The following is a 23212-nucleotide window of genomic DNA, read 5'->3' on the forward strand; positions in this document are numbered from 1 at the left end:
ATTTAATACATTATTCAGACACTTTTCGATTAGCCGGCCTGGATCAGCTGACCCCCCCCGTCATGTGACATCCACCGCATCATGTGATCAGTGTGTTGACATGCAGCTCCACGGTTGTTCCAGTCAGGAGAGAGAGAGGACCATATATCGAACCCCACTTAAGTTAACCCAGTAGCTCCGGTGTTCCTGCGTGTTCTCATCCTCTCATCATAGCCGCCATGTCGCAGCAGAGCAGCGGCCTGGAGGTGCTGCTGGTCCCGGGGCACCCGCTGCTGGGCCGGGTCGGGCCCGGGGACCGGGTGGCCCTGGGGCCCGGCGGCGCCCTGCTGGGCCACCTGGGGCCCCGGGGCGGGCTGACCGTCGGGGACCTGGCTGCCGTCGGCGAGGAGGCCCCGGGGGGCTCCGCCACGCTGGAGGGGTCCTACTCAGAGTAACTATTAGCGGCTTGTCTCTGACGTCCTGTTTACGCTCATGGTTGTGTTGGTCGTCTAGGATTTGGTTCTACCGAGTAGAATAATAATATTACCCGACCCTGAATGTGAAGCATACTTTGTGTGATTCTACCACACAAATGCGTCTCTGAATATTGTTGTCTTGCTATTTTGCACAAAGCAACACACACACACACATATATATATATATATAAGCACAGTTTGTTGGATATACATTGTATTACATTGACGTGTGTAAACGGAGCCAACTTTTCCTAATCTAGTTGTGTTGTGTCGTGTTGATTAGTTTTGCCTGGGAGGAGGTTACCCCTGGAGGAGGAGGAGGAGGAGGAGGAGGAGGAGGTGGCCCATCCAGGCTGCTCGCGGTCACAGACAGCCGAGACGTGCGTCTGGTGACGGTGGTGACGGGGCCCGCTGACGGCGTCGGCCTGGTGTGTGTGTCCGAGTGCCCCGCCCAGCGCCTGCTGGCGATGGCCGAGGACAGCGGGACCAGTGAGTGTGGAGGACAGACTTCAATTAATCAATTATCAATTAATCAATTAATTATCAATTAATCACTAGGATGACTCACACAGGACTGCATGTAGCATGTTCAGTGTTATATTCTATATATAGTATATACTGTGTGTGTATATATATATATATATATATATATATATATACAGTGTTACCTCATTATTCACTATGATGTTAGTGTTATCATTAATCACTATGATGTTAGTGTTGTCATTATTCACTGATGATCTGATAATCTGATGATCCAGCGAGACACATTGAAATCCATTTATAACCTCATTAAAACCCTTTCTCCAGGCGTCTCTCCAGGCGTCTCTCCAGGCGTCTCCAGGCTCCTGAGTCTGAGGCTGCTCAGCTTCCAGGACTCCTGCTGCGTCCTCCTGCTCAACGCCTCCCTGCTCCTCACGCTGCGCTGGAGGCAGGAGGAGCGGGGCGGGGAGGAGGCCCGGGACCCAGAGGGGAGCCAGGACCTGGAGGAGAGTCAGGAGGTGGAGAAGGAGGAGGAGGAGGTGCAGATGGTCTCCTCCTGCTCCCTCCTGGCTCAGGGGGAGGAGCAGGAGGAGGTGTCCTCGTCCTGTCTGTCTGCAGGAGTTCTGTTCCTCCTCTGCAGGAGTGGACTGATCTGTATCCTTCACTCACATGATTTACTAGTCGTTAGTAACTAGTACTAGTACTACCACATGGTTTGATATACTATATATGATGTATTACTATCACTGTAAGTCTAATGTAAGTATTAGACCTTGGTTAGTCGTAGTGTAACCTGGGTTAGTGGTAGTGTAACCTGGGTTAGTCGTAGTGTAACCTGGGTTAGTGGTAGTGTAACCTGGGTTAGTGGTAGTGTAACCTGGGTTAGTGGTAGTGTAACCTGGGTTAGTCGTTGTGTAACCTGGGTTAGTGGTAGTGTAACCTGGGTTAGTCGTAGTGTAACCTGGGTTAGTGGTAGTGTAACCTGGGTTAGTGGTAGTGTAACCTGGGTTAGTCGTTGTGTAACCTGGGTTAGTCGTAGTGTAACCTGGGTTAGTCGTAGTGTAACCTGGGTTAGTGGTAGTGTAACCTGGGTTAGTCGTTGTGTAACCTGGCTTAGTGGTAGTGTAACCTGGGTTAGTGGTAGTGTAACCTGGGTTAGTGGTAGTGTAACCTGGCTTAGTGGTAGTGTAACCTGGGTTAGTCGTAGTGTAACCTGGGTTCTTTAACCAGACACCAGGTGGTTATGACATCACGGCCGGCAGCCTGCTGGCGACAGTCGACCTGCCCTCCTACCTGGGCTCCCTCGGGGAGGAAGAACCCTCCTCCCCCTCCCCCTTCTCCCCCTTCTCCCCCCCCTCCTCCCCCTCCCCCCACTCCCCCCCCTCCTCCCCCTCCTCCTTCAGTCAGCTCCGTGTGTCAGCTGACCTGAGCACCGCTGTCGCTCTAAGCCCCGCCCACACGGCGGTGGCAGTGGACCTCAACCACTACTTCAGGTAGGAGCGCTTGGTTTGGGTAGTTTAGTTCGTTTAGTTAGTTACAGGGGGTTAGTTAGTAGGGATGGGCTTATTTTCTTAAAATGAAGACATCTTATGAGAACGAGGTATCATAACATAGGTAATCTATATCATATAAATGTAATGTGTACAACACATAGTAGTTTGATAGTTGGTACACGTGAAGGCGTTGGATATTGTGAAGCTGTGACACACACTGCAGACCTGATCCAACTGGCTGCCCCCCCCCCCCCCAGGACCCGCCCAGACCACCTGCTGGGAGCGGAGGCCCCTGGGAGCCTGAAGACCCCTGAGCGGACCCCCAGCTCCCTCCACAGCGACCGGTGAGCAGGGCTAACATGTGGTGGATACCCGCCATGCCTCCGAACCGTCCTTATTGTTACGGAGAATTCTTTGGTACAATCCTGACGGTTGCTCTTCACTTCCAAGTTGTACATTATTTTATTTTATTTCACCAGTTTGGTCCGACATTGACGTTGGCTCCTACCCGGTTCTGTTCTGACCCCGTTCTGTTCCGACCCACAGCTCTTGGGGAGCGCGTTTGGCCCGGCTGTACAGCGCCGCCCAGGGCCCCGCCCCCTCCCGGGGCCACACCCCCTGGTTCTCCGGTCTGCCGCAGGTGGCGTCCCGCATGGCTCTCTCCCAGGCCCGGCTGTCTTCCAGCAGAGTGCCTCCGGGGGGTGCCACCGCCCCTTTCTCGGTCCCTGCTTCCTCCGTCGCTTCTCTGCTTTCCGTATCCCAGTTTTCTGCCCTGGTTACCTTTGTATCCCCTGACGACGGCCAGAGCAGCGTGGCATTGTGGGATTTGGAGTCCCAGGCTGTGAGCTACCACCAGTGTGAGTCAGCATCTACGGCGGTGGAGTGGAAAGGACCGCAACACACTGCGCTTCTAATCAAGAGTGAGTAACATAAAGAGCTTTAAATCAGAGTGAGTAACATAGAGCTTTAAATCAGAGTGAGTAACATAAAGTTTAGTTTAACTATCCAGGGTGTACTATGTCAGTATTCCTCCCTCCAGAGGGTCCTAAGTCAGTTTAACTCTGTAAAGGGGGTCCTAAGTCAGTTTAACTCTGTCCAGGGGGTCCTAAGTCAGTTTAACTCTATCCAGAGGGTCCTAAGTCAGTTTAACTCTATCCAGGGGGTCCTAAGTCAGTTTAACTCTATCCAGAGGGTCCTAAGTCAGTTTAACTCTATCCAGAGGGTCCTAAGTCAGTTTAACTCTATTCAAAGGGTCCTAAGTCAGTTTAACTCTGTCCAGAGGGTCCTAAGTCAGTTTAACTCTGTCCAGAGGGTCCTAAGTCAGTTTAACTCTGTCCAGGGGGTCCTAAGTCAGTTTAACTCTATCCAGAGGGTCCTAAGTCAGTTTAACTCTATCCAGGGGGTCCTAAGTCAGTTTAACTCTATCCAGAGGGTCCTAAGTCAGTTTAACTCTATCCAGAGGGTCCTAAGTCAGTTTAACTCTATTCAAAGGGTCCTAAGTCAGTTTAACTCTGTCCAGAGGGTCCTAAGTCAGTTTAACTCTGTCCAGGGGGTCCTAAGTCAGTTTAACTCTGTCCAGGGGGTCCTAAGTCAGTTTAACTCCGTCCAGAGGGTCCTAAGTCAGTCTTCCTCCCTCCAGGGGGTCCGGGGTCCGGCGGCGGTCTCTCCCAGGTGATGTTTGACGTGGACCGGCAGCGGCTGCTCGGCAGGCTGATGGTGTTCGGGAAGGCGGCGACGGTGGACGCCCTGTGCCACCTGAACTCCTGGGGCCGCTGCTCCATCCCCATGCACGCCCTGCAGGTTAGGGGGCGCTCACACAGAAACACACACACACACACACACCCACAGGGCTGTGTGCAGAGCTCCATGAACACGGCCTCCTGGTGTCTGAGGAGCAGACCCTCAGGCTCTCCTCCTGGTGTCTGAGGAGCAGACCCTCAGGCTCTCCTCCTGGTGTCTGAGGAGCAGACCCTCAGGCTCTCCTCCTCCTCCTGGTGTCTGAGGAGCAGACCCTCAGGCTCTCCTCCTCCTGGTGTCTGAGGAGCAGACCCTGAGGCTCTCCTCCTCCTGGTGTCTGAGGAGCAGACCCTCAGGCTCTCCTCCTCCTGGTGTCTGAGGAGCAGACCCTCAGGCTCTCCTCCTCCTGGTGTCTGAGGAGCAGACCCTCAGGCTCTCCTCCTCCTGGTGTCTGAGGAGCAGACCCTGAGGTTCTCCTCCTGGTGTTTGAGGAGCAGACCCTGAGGCTCTCCTCCTCCTGGTGTCTGAGGAGCAGACCCTGAGGCTCTCCTCCTCCTGGTGTCTGAGGAGCAGACCCTGAGGTTCTCCTCCTTGTGCTCCGCAGGCGGGGCTGAAGAACCGGCAGCTGGACACGGTGGATCTGTTCCTGAAGAGCAAAGAGGAGCTGCTGTCCCCCAGCGGTCTCCCCCCGGACCCCCGGGGCGCCCTGCTGGCCCGTAAGGAGCCCCGCTGCCACGCCCTCAGGGCTGGGCTGTTGTCATGGTGATGTGGTGTCGTCATGGTGATGTGGTGTCGTCATGGTGATGTGATGTGTGGTCATGGTGCTGTGTCGTCATGGTGATGTGTCGTCATGGTGATGTGTCGTCATGGTGACGTGTCGTCATGGTGATGTGTCGTCATGGTGATGTGTGGTCATGGTGATGTGTTGTCATGGTGATGTGTGGTCATGGTGATGTGTTGTCATGGTGATGTGTGGTCATGGTGATGTGTGGTCATGGTGATGTGTTGTCATGGTGATGTGTGGTCATGGTGATGTGTTGTCATGGTGATGTGTGGTCATGGTGATGTGTGGTCATGGTGATGTGTTGTCATGGTGATGTGTCGTCATGGTGATGTGTGGTCATGGTGATGTGTGGTCATGGTGATGTGTCGTCATGGTGATGTGTGGTCATGGTGATGTGTCGTCATGGTGATGTGGTGATGTGTGGTCATGGTGATGTGTCGTCATGGTGATGTGTGGTCATGGTGATGTGGTGTCGTCATGGTGCTGTGTCGTCATGGTGCTGTGTGGTCATGGTGCTGTGTCGTCATGGTGACGTGTCGTTGCCGTGGCCCCAGGTGTCCAGGAGGTGTGCCCCGCCCTGGACCTGCTGTGCGGCTCGGTCAGAGACGGCCTGGCGGAGCTGCAGTCCAGAGCGTTCTCTGAGCAGCTGCTGAGGACCACGCTCAGCTTCCTCCAGAGCCAGCTCAGGACGGCCTGCTGCAGCACGCACGGTGAGGCGCACGCACACACACACACACACGCACGCACGCACGCACACACATACACACACACACACGCACTCGCACACACACACACACACACACACACACACACACACACACACAGGCACGCACACACACACACACACACACACGCACGCACACGCGCACGCACACACACGCACACACGCACACACGCACACGCACACGCACACACGCACGCACGCACGCACACGCACGCACGCACACAGGCACGCACACGCACGCACACGCACACACGCACACACGCACACACACACGTACACACACGTTGTTATGGTGACAGGCAGCAGTATTATGGTCTGTCCTCAGAGTTTGACGCGGAGCTGCAGAGCTGCGTCTCCATCCTGAACCGCTACGTCTTCCAGCTGTGGGCCCTGATGAGGGCGTTCCCCTGGGCCGCCAGCCAATCAGAGCCGGCCGCGCCCGACCACCTGACCGCCGACAGCCAATCAGAGCCGGGCGCGCCCGACCACCTGACCGCTGACAGCCAATCAGAGCCACAACAGCGCCAGAGATGGGAGCATCTCTCCACCGAGGTGAACCCACACACACACACACACACAATCCCACTGCACACAGCCCCCCCCCACCACCACAATGAGGCTGTGTGTGTGTGTGTGTGTGTGTGTGTGTGTCTGTTTGTCTGTGCCTCTTGGTGTGTGTGTGTGTGTGTGTGTGTGTGTGTGTGTCTATAACGTGTGTGTGTGTGTCTATAATATGTGTGTGTGTGTCTATAATGTGTATGTGTGTGTCTATAATGTGTGTCTATAACGTGTGTGTGTGTGTGTGTGTGTGTGTGTGTGTGTGTCTATAGTGTGTGTGTGTGTGTGTGTCTATGACGTGTGTGTGTGTGTGTGTGTGTGTCTATAATGTGTGTGTGTCTATAACGTGTGTGTCTGTGTGTCTATAATGTGTGTGTCTATAACGTGTGTGTGTGTGTGTGTGTGTGTGTGTGTGTGTGTGTGTCTATAACGTGTGTGTGTCTATAATGCGTGTGTCTATAACGTGTGTGTGTGTGTGTGTGTGTGTGTGTGTGTGTGTGTGTGTGTGTCTATAACGTGTGTCTATAATGTGTGTGTATAATGTGTGTGTGTGTGTGTGTGTGTGTCTATAATGTGTGTGTGTCTAACGTGTGTGTGTGTGTGTCTATAACGTGTTTGTGTCTATAACGTGTGTGTGTCTATAACGTGTGTGTGTCTATAACGTGTGTGTGTGTGTGTGTCTATAATGTGTGTGTGTCTATAATGTGTGTGTGTATGTGTGTGTGTCTATAACGTGTGTGTGTGTGTGTGTGTGTGTGTGTCTATAATGTGTGTGTGTGTGTGTCTATAACGTGTGTGTGTGTGTGTGTGTGTGTGTCTATAATGTGTGTGTGTGTGTGTCTATAACGTGTTTGTGTCTATAACGTGTGTGTGTGTGTGTGTGTCTATAATGTGTATGTTTGTGTCTATAATGTGTGTGTATAACGTGTGTCTATAACGTGTGTGTATAATGTGTGTGTGTGTGTGTCTATAATGTGTGTCTATAACGTGTGTGTGTATAATGTGTGTGTCTATAACGTGTGTGTGTGTCTATAACGTGTGTGTGTCTATAACGTGTGTCTATAACGTGTGTGTATAACGTGTGTGTCTATAACGTGTGTATGTCTATAACGTGTGTGTGTCTATAACGTGTGTGTATAACGTGTGTGTGTCTATAACGTGTGTGTATAACGTGTGTGTCTCCAGGAGGCGGTGCGTCGGGCCGTGCTGGGCGGCAGGCTACCCTGCCTCCAGGCCTTCCTGCGCTCCCAGAGCAGACCGGAGCGGACGCTGGCCGAGCTGCGGCGGCGGGGCCTGCAGCACGCCTTCCGCTGCCTGGCTCAGAGGCAGCTGCCCCGCGCCGCCACCCTCTTCAGGAACATGGTGCCCCGCCCCCGCACGCACGCACGCCGTATCCATGGAAACATCACCAACGAGCGCCATGTGCTCTAGCAACTGTGTGTCTAATGGTTGTTCCTCTGTGTGTGTGTGTGTGTGTGTGTGTGTGTGTGTGTGTGTGTGTGTGTGTGTGTGTGTGTGTGTGTGTGTGTGTGTGTGTGTGTGTGTGTGTGTGTGTGTGTGTGTGTGTGTGTGTGTGTGCGCATGGTTGCGGTTTGTTTTTGTGTGTGTGTGTGTGTGTGTGTTTGAGATGCGTGTGTGTGTGTGTGTGTGTGTGTGTGTGTGTGTGTGTGTGTGGTTGCGATGCATGCTGAATATGTGTGTGGTTGCAATGTGTGTGCGTGTGTGTGTGTGTGTGTGTGTGTGGTTGCGATGTGCGTGTGTGTTTGAGATGCGCGTGTGTGTGTGGTTGCGATGCATGTTGAATGTGTGTGTGTGTGTGTGTGTGTGTGTGTGTGTGCGCGTGTGTGCGTGTGTGTGTGTGTGTGCGCGCGCGCGCGCGTGTGTGTGTGTGTGTGTGTGTGCGTGTGCGTGCGTGTGTGTGTGTGTGTGCAGGGTTTCCACGTCGACGAGGTTCTCCACAGCGTGTGTCTCTACACCGACCAGAAGGAGCTCCGGGACTTTGTGGTGAGGACCAATCAGAACCAATCCTCCCTCCGGTTCCTGCCCCCTTTTGTTCCTATTGGCTCTGGGTTTGTGTCAATCTGCTTGTGTGTGTGGGGGCGGGGCCTGTGTGTGATTGGCAGGTGGAGGAGCTGACCAGGAAGCAGCGTTTCTCCCAGGAGGAGGCGCAGAGCGTGAGGTTCTTCAGGGAGGTGGAGGAGCTGGGGGCCACCGCCAGACTGACACCTCCTCCCCAGACCTCTCTGAGGTACGGACCTCCTCCTCTCTCCTCCTCCTCCTCCTCTCTCCTCTCTCCTCCTCCTCCTCTCTCCTCCTCTCCTCCTCCTCCTCCTCCTCTCTCCTCCCTCCTCCTCCTCCTCTCTCCTCTTCTCCTCCTCCTCCTCTCTCCTCCTCTCTCCTCCTCTCTCCTCCTCCTCCTCTCTCCTCCTCCTCCTTCTCCTCTCTCCTCTTCTCCTCCTCTCCTCCTCTCTCCTCTTCTCCTCCTCCTCCTCTCTCCTCCTCCTCCTCCTCCTCTCTCCTCCTCCTCCTCCTCCTCCTCCTCCTCCTCCTCCTCCTCTCTCCTCCTCCTCCTCTCTCCTCCCCAGGGTTGTGTTCCTGGTCCAGGGGTCCTGGTCCAGGGTTGTGTTCAGGGTTGTGTTCCTGGTCCAGGGTTGTGTTCCTGGTCCAGGGGTCCTGGTCCAGGGTTGTGGTCATGGTCCAGGGGTCCTGGTCCAGGGTTGTGTTCCTGGTCCAGGGTTGTGTTCCTGGTCCAGGGGTCCTGGTCCAGGGTTGTGTTCCTGGTCCAGGGGTCCTGGTTCAGCGTTGTGTTCTTGGTCCAGGGTTCTGGAGTTGGCCCGGTCAGACCCGCAGCAGGACCCCGTTCTGGACCCGGACCCGGGCCGCGTCCCGGGGGGAGCCGGCCTGTGGAGCGGGCTGCGGCTGGACTGGGTCCGACGCTGGAGCCCCGGGGCCCTGGGCGCCGTGCGGCTGTCCCGCCTGCAGGACGACGGTACGGCCGCTCACCACTAGGGGCGCTGAGGCCCATCCTGAGGCTCCATTCTCTGCTGCTACGCCTCACACCCACACGCCCACGCTAACGGGGGCTAACGCTGACCAGTGCTACCGCTGACAGGGGCTAACACTGACCAGTGCTACCGCTAACGGGGGCTAATGCTAACGGGGGCTAACGCTGAGCAGTGCTACCGTTAACGGGGGCTAATGCTAACAGGGGCTAACGCTGACCAGTGCTACCGCTAACGGGGGCTAACGCTGACCAGTGCTACCGCTAACGGGGGCTAATGCTAACGGGGGCTAACGCTGACCAGTGCTACCGCTAACGGGGCTAACGCTGACAGGGGCTAACGCTGACCAGTGCTACCGCTAACGGGGGCTAACGCTGACCAGTGCTACCGCTAACGGGGGCTAATGCTAACGGGGGCTAACGCTAACAGGGGCTAACACTGACCAGTGCTACCGCTAACGGGGGCTAACGCTGACCAGTGCTACCGCTAACGGGGGCTAATGCTAACGGGGGCTAACACTGACCACTGCTACCGCTAACGGGGGATAATACTGACCAGTGCTACCGCTAACGGGGGCTAATGCTAACGGGGGCAAATACTGACCAGTGCTACCGCTAACGGGGGCTAACGCTAACGGGGGCTAATACTGACCAGTGCTACCGCTAACGGGGGCTAACACTCACCAGTGCTACCGCTAACGGGGGCTAACGCTAACGGGGGCTAACACTGACCAGTGCTACCGCTAACGGGGGCTACCGCTAACGGGGGCTACTGCTAACAGGGGCTAATGCTAACGGGGGCTAACACTGACCAGTGCTACCGCTAATGGGGACTAACGCTAACGGGGGCTAACACTGACCAGTGCTACCGCTAACGGGGGATAACGCTAACGGGGGCTATCGTATCAGACCTTCGAAACATTCCGCATCATGCTAGCCTGTGTAGGTGGGACCATAGATATATATAGAACACTAGACGTCTGGTCCGCGCTGCCGGCCAATGGAGTCGAACGTCCGCACTGGCGGCCATCTTGCCACAGTCAGCTGCTCACCCATAACATTGTGTTGGTGTACTTTTTAAATAACCATAACTTTTCATACCATAAATTTTCAACCGATTTTTGGTTTGTTATAAACGTCAGAGATGTAGTTATGACACTGCATAGATATAATAATCTAAAATAGGTACAAGATTTCCCTTTACAAATAGTAGTAGTTTGCAAGAAACCAAACCGTTTGAAAATCGGTTGAAAATGGAGCACTTTATGGTTATTCAAAAAGTACATGTACCACCACCAGCACAACGTTATGGGTGAGCCAGCTGACTGGGGTAAGATGGCCGCCAGTGCGGACGTTCTAGACTCCGCCGTGAGACGTCTCGTGTTCTGTATATATCTATGTATCTAGTGTTCTGTATATATCTATGTATCTAGTGTTCTGTATATATCTATGTATCTAGTGTTCTGTATATATCTATGTATCTAGTGTTCTGTATATATCTATGTATCTAGTGTTCTGTATATATCTATGTATCTAGTGTTCTGTATATATCTATGTATCTAGTGTTCTGTATATATCTATGTATCTAGTGTTCTGTATATATCTATGTATCTAGTGTTCTGTATTTATGTATCTAGTGTTCTGTATATATCTATGTATCTAGTGTTCTGTATTTATGTATCTAGTGTTCTGTATATATCTATGTATCTAGTGTTCTGTATATATCTATGTATCTAGTGTTCTGTATATATCTATGTATCTAGTGTTCTGTATTTATCTATGTATCTAGTGTTCTGTATATATCTATGGGGGGGACAGTCTCAGCTAGCATGCTGCTAGTAGGGGGGAGGGCTCCAGGCTGATTGTTGTCGTCGTTGTTGTCGTCTTCGTAGCGGTGGGCTCCTGCGACGCCGAGACCCTGTGGGGCCACCTGACCGCCCTCCACGACCAGCAGCGCCTGAGCCGCTGGATCCAGAGCCCAGAGGACAGCGCCCCCCGCTGGCCGGCCGTCACACCGCAGCTGGTCAGGGGCCACACGGCCTGCTGCCGCCACGCCACCGAGCAGCTGCTCAACCTGCTGGCCAGGTACAGCGCAGCGCTACCCTGGTACTACTGCAGTACTGACCCTGGTACTACTGCAGTACTGACCCTGGTACTACTGCAGTACTGACCCCAGTACTGCTGCAGTACTGACCCTGGTACTACTGCAGTACTACTGCAGTACTGACCCCAGTACTACTGCAGTACTGACCCTAGTACTACTGCAGTACTGACCCTAGTACTACTGCAGTACTGACCCTAGTACTACTGCAGTACTGACCCTGGTACTACTGCAGTACTGACCCTGGTACTACTGCAGTACTACTGCAGTACTGACCCTGGTACTACTGCAGTACTACTGCAGTACTGACCCTGGTACTACTGCAGTACTAACCCTAGTACTACTGCAGTACTGACCCTGGTACTACTGCAGTACTGCTGCAGTACTGACCCTGGTACTACTGCAGTACTGACCCTAGTACTACTGCAGCGCTACCCTGATACTACTGCAGTACTGACCCTGGTACTACTGCAGTACTGACCCTGGTACTACTGCAGTACTGACCCTAGTACTACTGCAGTACTGACCCTAGTACTACTGTAGTACTACTGCAGTACTAACCCTAGTACTACTGCAGTACTGCTGCAGTACTGACCCTAGTACTACTGCAGTACTGACCCTGGTACTACTGCAGTACTAACCCTAGTACTACTGCAGTACTGACTCTGGTACTACTGCAGTACTGCTGCAGTACTAACCCCAGTACTACTGTAGTACTAACCCCAGTACTACTGTAGTACTACTGTAGTACTAACCCCAGTACTACTGCAGTACTAACCCTAGTACAGTCAAATCTACTGTAGTACTACTGCAGTACTAATCTTAGTACAGTCAAATCTACTGTAGTACTACTGCAGTACTAATCCTAGTACAGTCAAATCTACTGTAGTACTACTGCAGTACTAACCCTAGTACTATTGCAGTACTATTGTACTACTGAAGTACTACTGCAGTACTAACCCTGGTACTACTGCAGTACTAACCCTAGTACTATTGCAGTACTATTGTACGACTGAAGTACTACTGCAGTACTAACCCTGGTACTACTGCAGTACTAACCCCAGTACTAAGCTGTGCTGTGTCTCTCTAGGAAGGGGATCTTTGCAGAGGGGGAGGAGCTTGATCTGCTGATGTGTCGACTGGTCCAGGTGGGCGGAGTGATGTGTGACTCCGCCCCTTCTCCCCGATACCAACCCCCGATTGGCCCAGAGCTCCACGCCCACTTTATCAACCACTGTCTGAACAACAACCTGCAATACCTCCTTTACACCTATCTGCAGCATCACAGGTGTGTGTGTGTGTGTGTGTGTGTGTGTGTGTGTCCTCACAGATGTGGGTTTGTGGGGCCCAGTCATGGGTAGCACACCAACGGGATGGGGCCCTCAGCTGTAGTGGGGCCCTAAGTCCGGGGCCCCGCACCGCTTTTCATTTGTACTGATCTCAGGAGGCTGCCCTGACATGGCCCCCCCTCTCTTTGTTCACTCGGCCCACAAGGTAGCAGAGTGTAGTTCTGTGTGTATAATTGTCGTGTGTGTGTGTGTGTGTGTGTGTGTCCAGGCTGACCCAGCGGGGCCTCCCGGGCCGTGGGGACCGGGAGCAGGACCCCCCCTGGTTCCACATGATGCTGAGGGTCCAGGAGGCCGCCCAGGACCTGTCAGGTGACTTCCTGTTTCCTGTCTGCACCCATGCCTAGTGACCAGGGTTCTAGAGGGGCGGCAGCAGCTCAGGAGGCAGAGCGGGTCGGCTGGTGACCGGAAGGTTGCTGGTTGGATCCCCGGCTCCTCCTAGCGGAGTGTGGAGGTGTCCCTGAGCGAGACGCCTCACCCTGACTGCTCCTGACCCGCTAGATCATCACCTCCATCATCTAGAACCCTGAGAGGGTTCTAGATGATGGAGGTCCTCTCAGGGTTCTAGATGATGGAGGTGTTCTCCTCTCAGGGTTCTAGGTGATGATGGAGGTCCTCTCAGGGTTCTAGGTGATGATGGAGGTGTTCTCCTCTCAGGGTTCTAGGTGATGATGGAGGTCCTCTCAGGGTTCTAGATGATGCTGATGGAGGTGTCCTCAGGGTTCTAGGTGATGATGGAGGTCCTCTCAGGGTTCTAGGTGATGATGGAGGTCCTCTCAGGGTTCTAGGTGATGATGATGGAGGTCCTCTCAGGGTTCTAGGTGATGATGGAGGTCCTCTCAGGGTTCTAGGTGATGATGGAGGTCCTCTCAGGGTTCTAGGTGATGATGATGGAGGTGTCCTCAGGGTTCTAGATGATGATGGAGGTCCTCTCAGGGTTCTAGGTGATGATGGAGGTGTTCTCCTCTCAGGGTTCTAGGTGATGATGGAGGTCCTCTCAGGGTTCTAGATGATGATGATGGAGGTCCTCTCAGGGTTCTAGGTGATGATGGAGGTCCTCTCAGGGTTCTAGGTGATGATGATGGAGGTCCTCTCAGGGTTCTAGGTGATGATGGAGGTCCTCTCAGGGTTCTAGGTGATGATGGAGGTCCTCTCAGGGTTCTAGGTGATGATGATGGAGGTCCTCTCAGGGTTCTAGGTGATGATGGAGGTCCTCTCAGGGTGATGATGGAGGTGTCCTCAGGGTTCTAGATGATGATGGAGGTCCTCTCAGGGTTCTAGGTGATGATGGAGGTCCTCTCAGGGTTCTAGGTGATGATGATGGAGGTCCTCTCAGGGTTCTAGATGATGATGGAGGTGTCCTCAGGGTTCTAGATGGTGATGGAGGTCCTCTCAGGGTTCTAGATGATGATGGAGGTGTCCTCAGGGTTCTAGGTGATGATGGAGGTGTTCTCCTCTCAGGGTTCTAGGTGATGATGGAGGTCCTCTCAGGGTTCTAGGTGATGATGGAGGTCCTCTCAGGGTTCTAGGTGATGATGGAGGTCCTCTCAGGGTTCTAGGTGATGACGGAGGTCCTCTCAGGGTTCTAGGTGATGACGGAGGTCCTCTCAGGGTTCTAGGTGATGATGGAGGTCCTCTCAGGGTTCTAGGTGATGATGGAGGTCCTCTCAGGGTTCTAGATGATGGAGGTCCTCTCAGGGTTCTAGGTCATGATGGAGGTCCTCTCAGGGTTCTAGGTCATGATGGAGGTCCTCTCAGGGTTCTAGGTCATGATGGAGGTCCTCTCAGGGTTCTAGGTGATGATGATGGAGGTGTCCTCAGGGTTCTAGGTGATGATGGAGGTCCTCTCAGGGTTCTAGGTGATGATGGAGGTGTCCTCAGGGTTCTAGGTGATGATGGAGGTCCTCTCAGGGTTCTAGGTGATGGTGGAGGTCCTCTCAGGGTTCTAGGTGATGATGATGGAGGTGTCCTCAGGGTTCTAGGTGATGATGGAGGTCCTCTCAGGGTTCTAGGTGATGATGGAGGTCCTCTCAGGGTTCTAGGTGATGATGGAGGTCCTCTCAGGGTTCTAGGTGATGATGGAGGTCCTCTCAGGGTTCTAGGTGATGATGGAGGTCCTCTCAGGGTTCTAGGTGATGATGGAGGTCCTCTCAGGGTTCTAGGTGATGATGGAGGTCCTCTCAGGGTTCTAGGTGATGATGGAGGTCCTCTCAGGGTTCTAGGTGATGATGGAGGTCCTCTCAGGGTTCTAGGTGATGATGGAGGTGTCCTCAGGGTTCTAGGTGATGATGATGGAGGTCCTCTCAGGGTTCTAGATGATGCTGATGGAGGTCCTCTCAGGGTTCTAGGTGATGATGGAGGTCCTCTCAGGGTTCTAGGTGATGATGGAGGTGTCCTCAGGGTTCTAGGTGATGATGGAGGTCCTCTCAGGGTTCTAGGTGATGATGGAGGTCCTCTCAGGGTTCTAGGTGATGATGGAGGTCCTCTCAGGGTTCCAGGTGATGATGGAGGTGTCCTCAGAGTTCTAGGTGATGCTGACGGAGGTGTCCTCCTCCCCAGACCCAGAGAGGCTGTTCCAGGCCAGTCTGACCAGTGCCCAGGTGCTGGTCCCCGGGGGCCCGGCGTCCCTCAGCAGCCTGCTCCTGGAGGGCCACGGCGTGGTGGCGCTGGCCTCCCTCATGTTCCCCCCGGGGGGCGTGGACGGCGTGGTGGCGGCGGCCCCGGGGCCCGGCCGCCCCGCCCCCAGCCTGGACCACCAGCTGCTGAAGATGGCCCTGGGGCCCTACCCCAAGCTCCGCTCCGCCCTGTTCCCCCCCGGGGGCCCGCGGGCCGGCCTGGGGCCCCCCGACGTCTCCATCTACCAGCTACTGCAGGTACTGAGAGACCATACTGTGATACTACTGTATTACCAATAATACTATATACTCTGATACTACTGTATTACCAATAATACTATATACTCTGATACTACTGTATTACCAATGATACTAGGATATATATACTCTGATACTACTGTATTAGCAATAATACTATATATATATACTCTGATACTACTGTATTACCAATAATACTATATACTCTGATACTACTGTATTACCAATAATACTATAGTATATAAACTCTGATACTACTGTATTACCAATAATACTACAGTATATATACTCTGATACTACTGTATTACCAATAATACTACAGTATATATACTCTGATACTACTGTATTACCAGTAATACTAGGATATATATACTCTGATACTACTGTATTAGCAATAGTACTAGGATATATATACTCTGATACTACTGTATTACCAATAATACTACAATATATATACTCTGATACTACTGTATTACCAATAATACTATATACTCTGATACTACTGTATTACCAATAATACTATATACTCTGATACTACTGTATTACCAATAATACTATAGTATATATACTCTGATACTACTGTATTACCAATAATACTATAGTATATATACTCTGATACTACTGTATTACCAATAATACTATATACTCTGATACTACTGTATTACCAATAATACTATAGTATATATACTCTGATACTACTGTATTACCAATAATACTATATACTCTGATACTACTGTATTACCAATAATACTATAGTATATATACTCTGATACTACTGTATTACCAATAATACTATATACTCTGATACTACTGTATTACCAATAATACTATATACTCTGATACTACTGTATTACCAATAATACTACAGTATATATACTCTGATACTACTGTATTACCAATAATACTATATACTCTGATACTACTGTATTACCAATAATACTATATACTCTGATACTACTGTATTACCAATAATACTACAGTATATATACTCTGATACTACTGTATTACCAATAATACTATATACTCTGATACTACTGTATTACCAATAATACTAGGATATATATACTCTGATACTACTGTATTACCAATAATACTATAGTATATATACTCTGATACTACTGTATTACCAATAATACTACAATATATATACTCTGATACTACTGTATTACCAATAATACTATAGTATATATACTCTGATACTACTGTATTAACAATAATACTACAATATATATACTCTGATACTACTGTGTTACCAATAATACTACAATATATATACTCTGATACTACTGTATTACCAATAATACTATAGTATATATACTCTGATACTACTGTATTAACAATAATACTATAGTATATATACTCTGATACTACTGTATTAACAATAATACTACAATATATATACTCTGATACTACTGTATTACCAATAATACTATATACTCTGATACTACTGTATTACCAATGATACTATAGTATATATACTCTGATACTACTGTATTACCAATAATACTATAGTATATATACTCTGATACTACTGTATTACCAATAATACTACAATATATATACTCTGATTCTACTGTATTACCAATAATACTATAGTGTATATATACTCTGATACTACTGTATTACCAATGATACTATAGTATATATACTCTGATTCTACTGTATTACCAATAATACTATAGTATATATACTCTGATACTACTGTATTACTAATGATACTATAGTATATATACTCTGATTCTACTGTATTACCAATAATACTATAGTATATATACTCTGATACTACTGTATTACCAATGATACTATAGTATATATACTCTGATTCTACTGTATTACCAATAATACTATAGTATATATACTCTGATACTACTGTATTACCAATAATACTATAGTATATATACTCTGATACTACTGTATTACCAATAATACTATAGTATATATACTCTGATACTACTGTATTACCAATGATACTAGGATATATATACTCTGATACTACTGTTGTGTAGATGGTTGTGGTTCTGATATACAGTAGGGGTTAGGTGGTATACAGTAGGGGTCAGGTGGTATACAGTAGGGGTCAGGTGGTATACAGTAAGGGTTAGGTGGTATACAGTAGGGGTTAGGTGGTATACAGTAGGGGTCAGGTGGTATACAGTAGGGGTTAGGTGGTATACAGTAGGGGTTAGGTGGTATACAGTAGGGGTTAGGTGGTATACAGTAGGGGTTAGGTGGTATACAGTAGGGGTCAGGTGGTATACAGTAGGGGTCAGGTGGTATACAGTAGGGGTTAGGTGGTATACAGTAGGGGTTAGGTGGTATACAGTAGGGGTCAGGTGGTATACAGTAGGGGTCAGGTGGTATACAGTAGGGGTTAGGTGGTATACAGTAGGGGTCAGGTGGTATACAGTAGGGGTTAGGTGGTATACAGTAGGGGTTAGGTGGTATACAGTAGGGGTTAGGTGGTATACAGTAGGTGGTATACAGTAGGGGTTAGGTGGTATACAGTAGGGGTCAGGTGGTATACAGTAGGGGTTAGGTGGTATACAGTAGGTGGTATACAGTAGGAGTTAGGTGGTATACAGTAGGGGTCAGGTGGTATACAGTAGGGGTTAGGTGGTATACAGTAGGTGGTATACAGTAGGAGTTAGGTGGTATACAGTAGGGGTCAGGTGGTATACAGTAGGGGTGGTATACAGTAGGAGTTAGGTGGTATACAGTAGTGGTTCTGATATACAGTAGGGGTCAGGTGGTATACAGTAGGGGTCAGGTGGTATACAGTAGGTGGTATACAGTAGGGGTCAGGTGGTATACAGTAGGGGTCAGGTGGTATACAGTAGGGGTCAGGTGGTATACAGTAGGAGTTAGGTGGTATACAGTAGGGGTTAGGTGGTATACAGTAGGGGTTAGGTGGTATACAGTAGGGGTCAGGTGGTATACAGTAGGGGTTCTGATATACAGTAGGGGTCAGGTGGTATACAGTAGGGGTCAGGTGGTATACAGTAGGGGTTAGGTGGTATACAGTAGGGGTCAGGTGGTATACAGTAGGGGTCAGGTGGTATACAGTAGGGGTCAGGTGGTATACAGTAGGGGTTAGGTGGTATACAGTAGGGGTCAGGTGGTATACAGTAGGGGTCAGGTGGTATACAGTAGGAGTTAGGTGGTATACAGTAGGGGTTAGGTGGTATACAGTAGGGGTTAGGTGGTATACAGTAGGAGTTAGGTGGTATACAGTAGGGGTTAGGTGGTATACAGTAGGGGTCAGGTGGTATACAGTAGGGGTCAGGTGGTATACAGTAGGAGTTAGGTGGTATACAGTAGGGGTCAGGTGGTATACAGTAGGGTCAGGTGGTATACAGTAGGGGTCAGGTGGTATACAGTAGGGGTCAGGTGGTATACAGTAGGGGTCAGGTGGTATACAGTAGGGGTTAGGTGGTATACAGTAGGGGTCAGGTGGTATACAGTAGGTGGTATACAGTAGGGGTTAGGTGGTATACAGTAGGGGTCAGGTGGTATACAGTAGGGGTTAGGTGGTATACAGTAAGGGTTAGGTGGTATACAGTAGGGGTCAGGTGGTATACAGTAGGGGTTAGGTGGTATACAGTAGGGGTTAGGTGGTATACAGTAGGGGTTAGGTGGTATACAGTAGGTGGTATACAGTAGGGGTCAGGTGGTATACAGTAGGGGTCAGGTGGTATACAGTAGGGGTTAGGTGGTATACAGTAGGGGTTAGGTGGTATACAGTAGGGGTCAGGTGGTATACAGTAGGGGTCAGGTGGTATACAGTAGGGGTTAGGTGGTATACAGTAGGGGTTAGGTGGTATACAGTAGGGGTCAGGTGGTGTACAGTAGGGGTCAGGTGGTATACAGTAGGGGTCAGGTGGTATACAGTAGGGGTCAGGTGATGATGTTCTCCTCTGTCTCCAGTCTCTTCATCCTCTCCATCAGTCCCGGCTGTTTGGCTGGCAGGTCGCCAACCCCCTGCTGTCCGCCGGTACGGCCAATCACAGCGCACACCTCACACCACTGACCAATCACAGGCCATCTTTGACCGACACATCACACACTGACCAATCACAGCGCACCCCTCACCCACACCTCACACCACTGACCAATCACAGCACACCCCTCACCCACACCTCACACCACTGACCAATCACAGCGCACCCCTCACCCACACCTCACACCACTGACCAATCACAGCGCACCCCTCACCCACACCTCACACCACTGACCAATCACAGCGCACCCCTCACCCACACCTCACACCACTGACCAATCACAGCGCACCCCTCACCCACACCTCACACCACTGACCAATCACAGCGCACCCCTCACCCACACCTCACACACCACTGACCAATCACAGCGCACCCCTCACCCACACCTCACACCACTGACCAATCACAGCGCACACCTCACACCACACCTCACACCACTGACCAATCACAGCGCACCCCTCACCCACACCTCACACCACTGACCAATCACAGCGCACCCCTCACCCACACCTCACACACTAACCCCCCCCCTCTGGTCCAGGGTGGGCGGAGCCCCCCCACTTCTCCAGCCCCCTGCTGGTGGACCGCTGGGCGCTGCTGGAGAGGCTGGACTTCCTCTACTTCCTGCGCCACAGCCGGCCCTCCTACGCCTACGCCAGCTTCCTGCTGCAGGACCTGGCCGGCTCCGCCCACATCGCACCCCCGTGAGTGGGAGGAGTTAGGTGGAGGTGGGAGGAGTTAGGGGGAGGTGGGAGGAGTTAGGGGGGAGGGGGGAGGAGTTAGGGGGAGGTGGGAGGAGTTAGGGGGGAGGTGGGAGGAGTGAGGAGGAGTTAGGGGGGAGTTAGGGGGAGGTGGGAGGAGTTAGGTGGGAGGTGGGAGGAGTTAGGGGGAGGTAGGGGGAGGTGGGAGGAGGTAGGGGGAGTTAGGAGTTAGGAGGACATGGGAGGAGTTAGGGGGAGGTGGGAGGAGTTAGGGGGAGGTGGGAGGAGTTAGGGGGAGGTGGGAGGAGTTAGGGGGAGGTGGGAGGAGTTAGGGGGAGGTAGGGGGAGGTGGGAGGAGGTAGGGGGAGTTAGGAGGAGTTAGGGGGAGGTGGGAGGAGTTAGGAGGAGTGAGGAGGAGTTAGGAGGAGGTGGGAGGAGGTGGGAGGAGTTAGGGGGAGGTGGGACGAGTTAGGGGGAGGTGGGAGGAGTTAGGGGGGAGGTAGGAGGAGTTAGGGGGAGGTGGGAGGAGTTAGGGGGAGGTAGGAGGAGGTGGGAGGAGGAGTTAGGGGGAGGTGGAGGTGGGAGGAGGTAGGGGGAGGTGGGAGGAGTTAGGGGGAGGTGGGAGGAGTTAGGAGGAGGTGGGAGGAGTTAGGAGGAGGTGGGAGGAGTTAGGAAGAGGTGGGAGGAGGTGGAAGGAGGTGGGAGTTAGGGGGAGGTAGGAGGAGTTAGGGGGGAGGTGGGAGGAGTTAGGAGGAGGTGGGAGGAGTTAGGAAGAGGTGGGAGGAGGTGGAAGGAGGTGGGAGTTAGGGGGAGGTAGGAGGAGTTAGGAGGAGTTAGGGGGGAGGTGGGAGGAGTTAGGGGGGAGGTGGGAGGAGTTAGGGGGAGGTGGGAGGAGTTAGGGGGAGGTGGGAGGAGTTAGGGGGAGGTGGGACGAGTTAGGGGGAGTTAGGAGGAGTTAGGGGGAGGTGGGAGGAGTTAGGGGGAGGTGGGACGAGTTAGGGGGAGGTAGGAGGAGTTAGGGGGAGGTGGGAGGAGTTAGGGGGAGGTGGGAGGAGTTAGGGGGGAGGTGGGAGGAGTTAGGAGGAGGTAGGAGGAGTTAGGAGGAGGTGGGAGGAGGTGGGAGGAGTTAGGGGGAGGTGGGAGGAAAGGGGGCGCTGGTATCTCCTCTGACGTGTGCGTGTGTGTGCGTGTGCGCGTGTGCGCGCGTGTGTGTGTGTGTGTGTGTGTGTGTGTGTGTGTGTGTGTGTGTGTGTGTGTGTGTGTGTGTGTGTGTGTGTGTGTGTGTGTGTGTGTGTGTGTGTGTGTGTGTGTGTGTGTGTGTGTGTGCGTGCTGTGTGCAGGGTGCAGCAGGCCCTGCGTCAGGCCTCCAGGCTGGCCCTGCTGTCCTGCAGCCAGCCCAGCGTGGCGGCAGCCTGCCTGGCCTTCCTCCAGCTGCTGGGGGCCCCCAGCCTGGGGCTCCGGGTGGACCTGCGCGCCCTGAGGCTGCTGCAGGCCCACAGGGGCCCCAGGGGCCAGGGGCCCCGACTGGACCTGCTAGGTAACCACACACCGCAGGCCCACATAATAAATACATAGACGTGTGTGTAGTAGTGTGTATATAGTGGTATATGTAGTGGTGTGTATATAGTGGTATATGTAGTGGTGTGTATATATAGTACTATATAGTAGTATATGTAGTAGTGTGTATATAGTGGTATATGTAGTGGTGTGTATATATAGTACTATATAGTAGTATATGTAGTAGTGTATATATAGTGGTATATGTAGTGGTGTGTATATATAGTACTATATAGTAGTATATGTAGTAGTGTGTGTATATAGTGGTATATGTAGTAGTGTGTATATAGTGGTATATGTAGTGGTGTGTATATATAGTACTATATAGTAGTATATGTAGTAGTGTGTATATAGTGGTATATGTAGTAGTGTGTATATAGTGGTATATGTAGTGGTGTGTATATATAGTACTATATAGTAGTATATGTAGTAGTGTGTATATAGTGGTATATGTAGTAGTGTGTATATAGTGGTATATGTAGTGGTGTGTATATATAGTACTATATAGTAGTATATAGTGTATATATAGTGATATATGTAGTAGTATATGTAGAATTGTGTATATATATAGTAGTATATGTAGTAGTATATGTAGAATTGTGTATATATATAGTAGTATATGTAGTAGTATATGTAGAATTGTGTATATATGTAGTAGTATATGTAGAATTGTGTATATATATAGTATATGTAGTAGTATATCGTAGTCGTGGTTCTAATATAATAACGTTTGGTCCCATGCTAGGGGAGGCGGAGCCAGGGGCAGCTCAAGAGCTGATTGGTTACCTGGAGGAAGCTGTGACTGACAGCCTGGAGCAGAGAGGCATCCCAAGGTACCATCCCAGTACCATCCCAGTCCCTGCTGGTCGACCAGTCTGAGACGGACTGGACTGGTATTAATGTGTGTGTGTGTGTGTGTGTGTGTGTGTGTGTGTGTGTGTGTGTGTGTGTGTGTGTGTGTGTGTGTGTGTGTGTGTGTGTGTGTGTGTGTGTGTGTGTGTGTGTGTGTGTGTGTCCAGGTCTTCCATGGAGGCTGGCCAGGAGTGGGCGGTTCCAGTCCAGTTCTGTCAGCTTCACTCATTGGCTCTCAGCTCGGTTTATCCCGCCCACTGTGCTGCTGACGGACAGTGGCTCCACTTCCTGCTGTTTGTCCAACTGCACAACTTCCCCCCCAACCAGGTACCTTAACCTTAACCTTAACCCGACCAGGTACCTTAACCTTAACCCAACCAGGTACCTTAACCTTAACCTTAACCCGACCCCAACCAGGTACCTTAACCTTAACCTTAACCCGACCAGGTACCTTAACCTTAACCTTAACCCAACCAGGTACCCTAACCTTAACCCGACCAGGTACCTTAACCGTAACCCGACCAGGTACCTTAACCTTAACCTTAACCC

At 51.3% G+C, this 23212-nt stretch overlaps 1 protein-coding gene across 1 annotated transcript in view; it reads left to right on the top strand.

Annotated features, from left to right (window-relative positions):
- Positions 1–114: 114 nt before the first annotated feature.
- The window catches only part of spg11 (SPG11 vesicle trafficking associated, spatacsin), a 26694-nt gene continuing 3596 nt past the window's right edge, over positions 115–23212 (top strand). The window contains exons 1-23 of the mRNA XM_084491108.1: positions 115–430; positions 739–944; positions 1266–1592; positions 2176–2431; positions 2689–2775; positions 2978–3351; positions 4071–4231; positions 4773–4884; positions 5507–5662; positions 6002–6228; positions 7420–7596; positions 8167–8238; positions 8358–8482; positions 9054–9223; positions 11128–11320; positions 12427–12624; positions 12894–12994; positions 15242–15555; positions 19480–19546; positions 20095–20257; positions 21595–21791; positions 22557–22644; positions 22831–22990. Of these exons, the coding sequence (XP_084347234.1) occupies positions 219–430; positions 739–944; positions 1266–1592; positions 2176–2431; positions 2689–2775; positions 2978–3351; positions 4071–4231; positions 4773–4884; positions 5507–5662; positions 6002–6228; positions 7420–7596; positions 8167–8238; positions 8358–8482; positions 9054–9223; positions 11128–11320; positions 12427–12624; positions 12894–12994; positions 15242–15555; positions 19480–19546; positions 20095–20257; positions 21595–21791; positions 22557–22644; positions 22831–22990 (4143 nt within the window). The 5' untranslated portion in view covers positions 115–218. The remainder of the gene's footprint in view (positions 431–738; positions 945–1265; positions 1593–2175; positions 2432–2688; positions 2776–2977; positions 3352–4070; positions 4232–4772; positions 4885–5506; positions 5663–6001; positions 6229–7419; positions 7597–8166; positions 8239–8357; positions 8483–9053; positions 9224–11127; positions 11321–12426; positions 12625–12893; positions 12995–15241; positions 15556–19479; positions 19547–20094; positions 20258–21594; positions 21792–22556; positions 22645–22830; positions 22991–23212) is intronic.

The sequence above is a fragment of the Micromesistius poutassou genome (assembly GCF_964030765.1).
Source record: "Micromesistius poutassou genome assembly, contig: SCAFFOLD_274, whole genome shotgun sequence".
Taxonomy (NCBI): domain Eukaryota; kingdom Metazoa; phylum Chordata; class Actinopteri; order Gadiformes; family Gadidae; genus Micromesistius; species Micromesistius poutassou.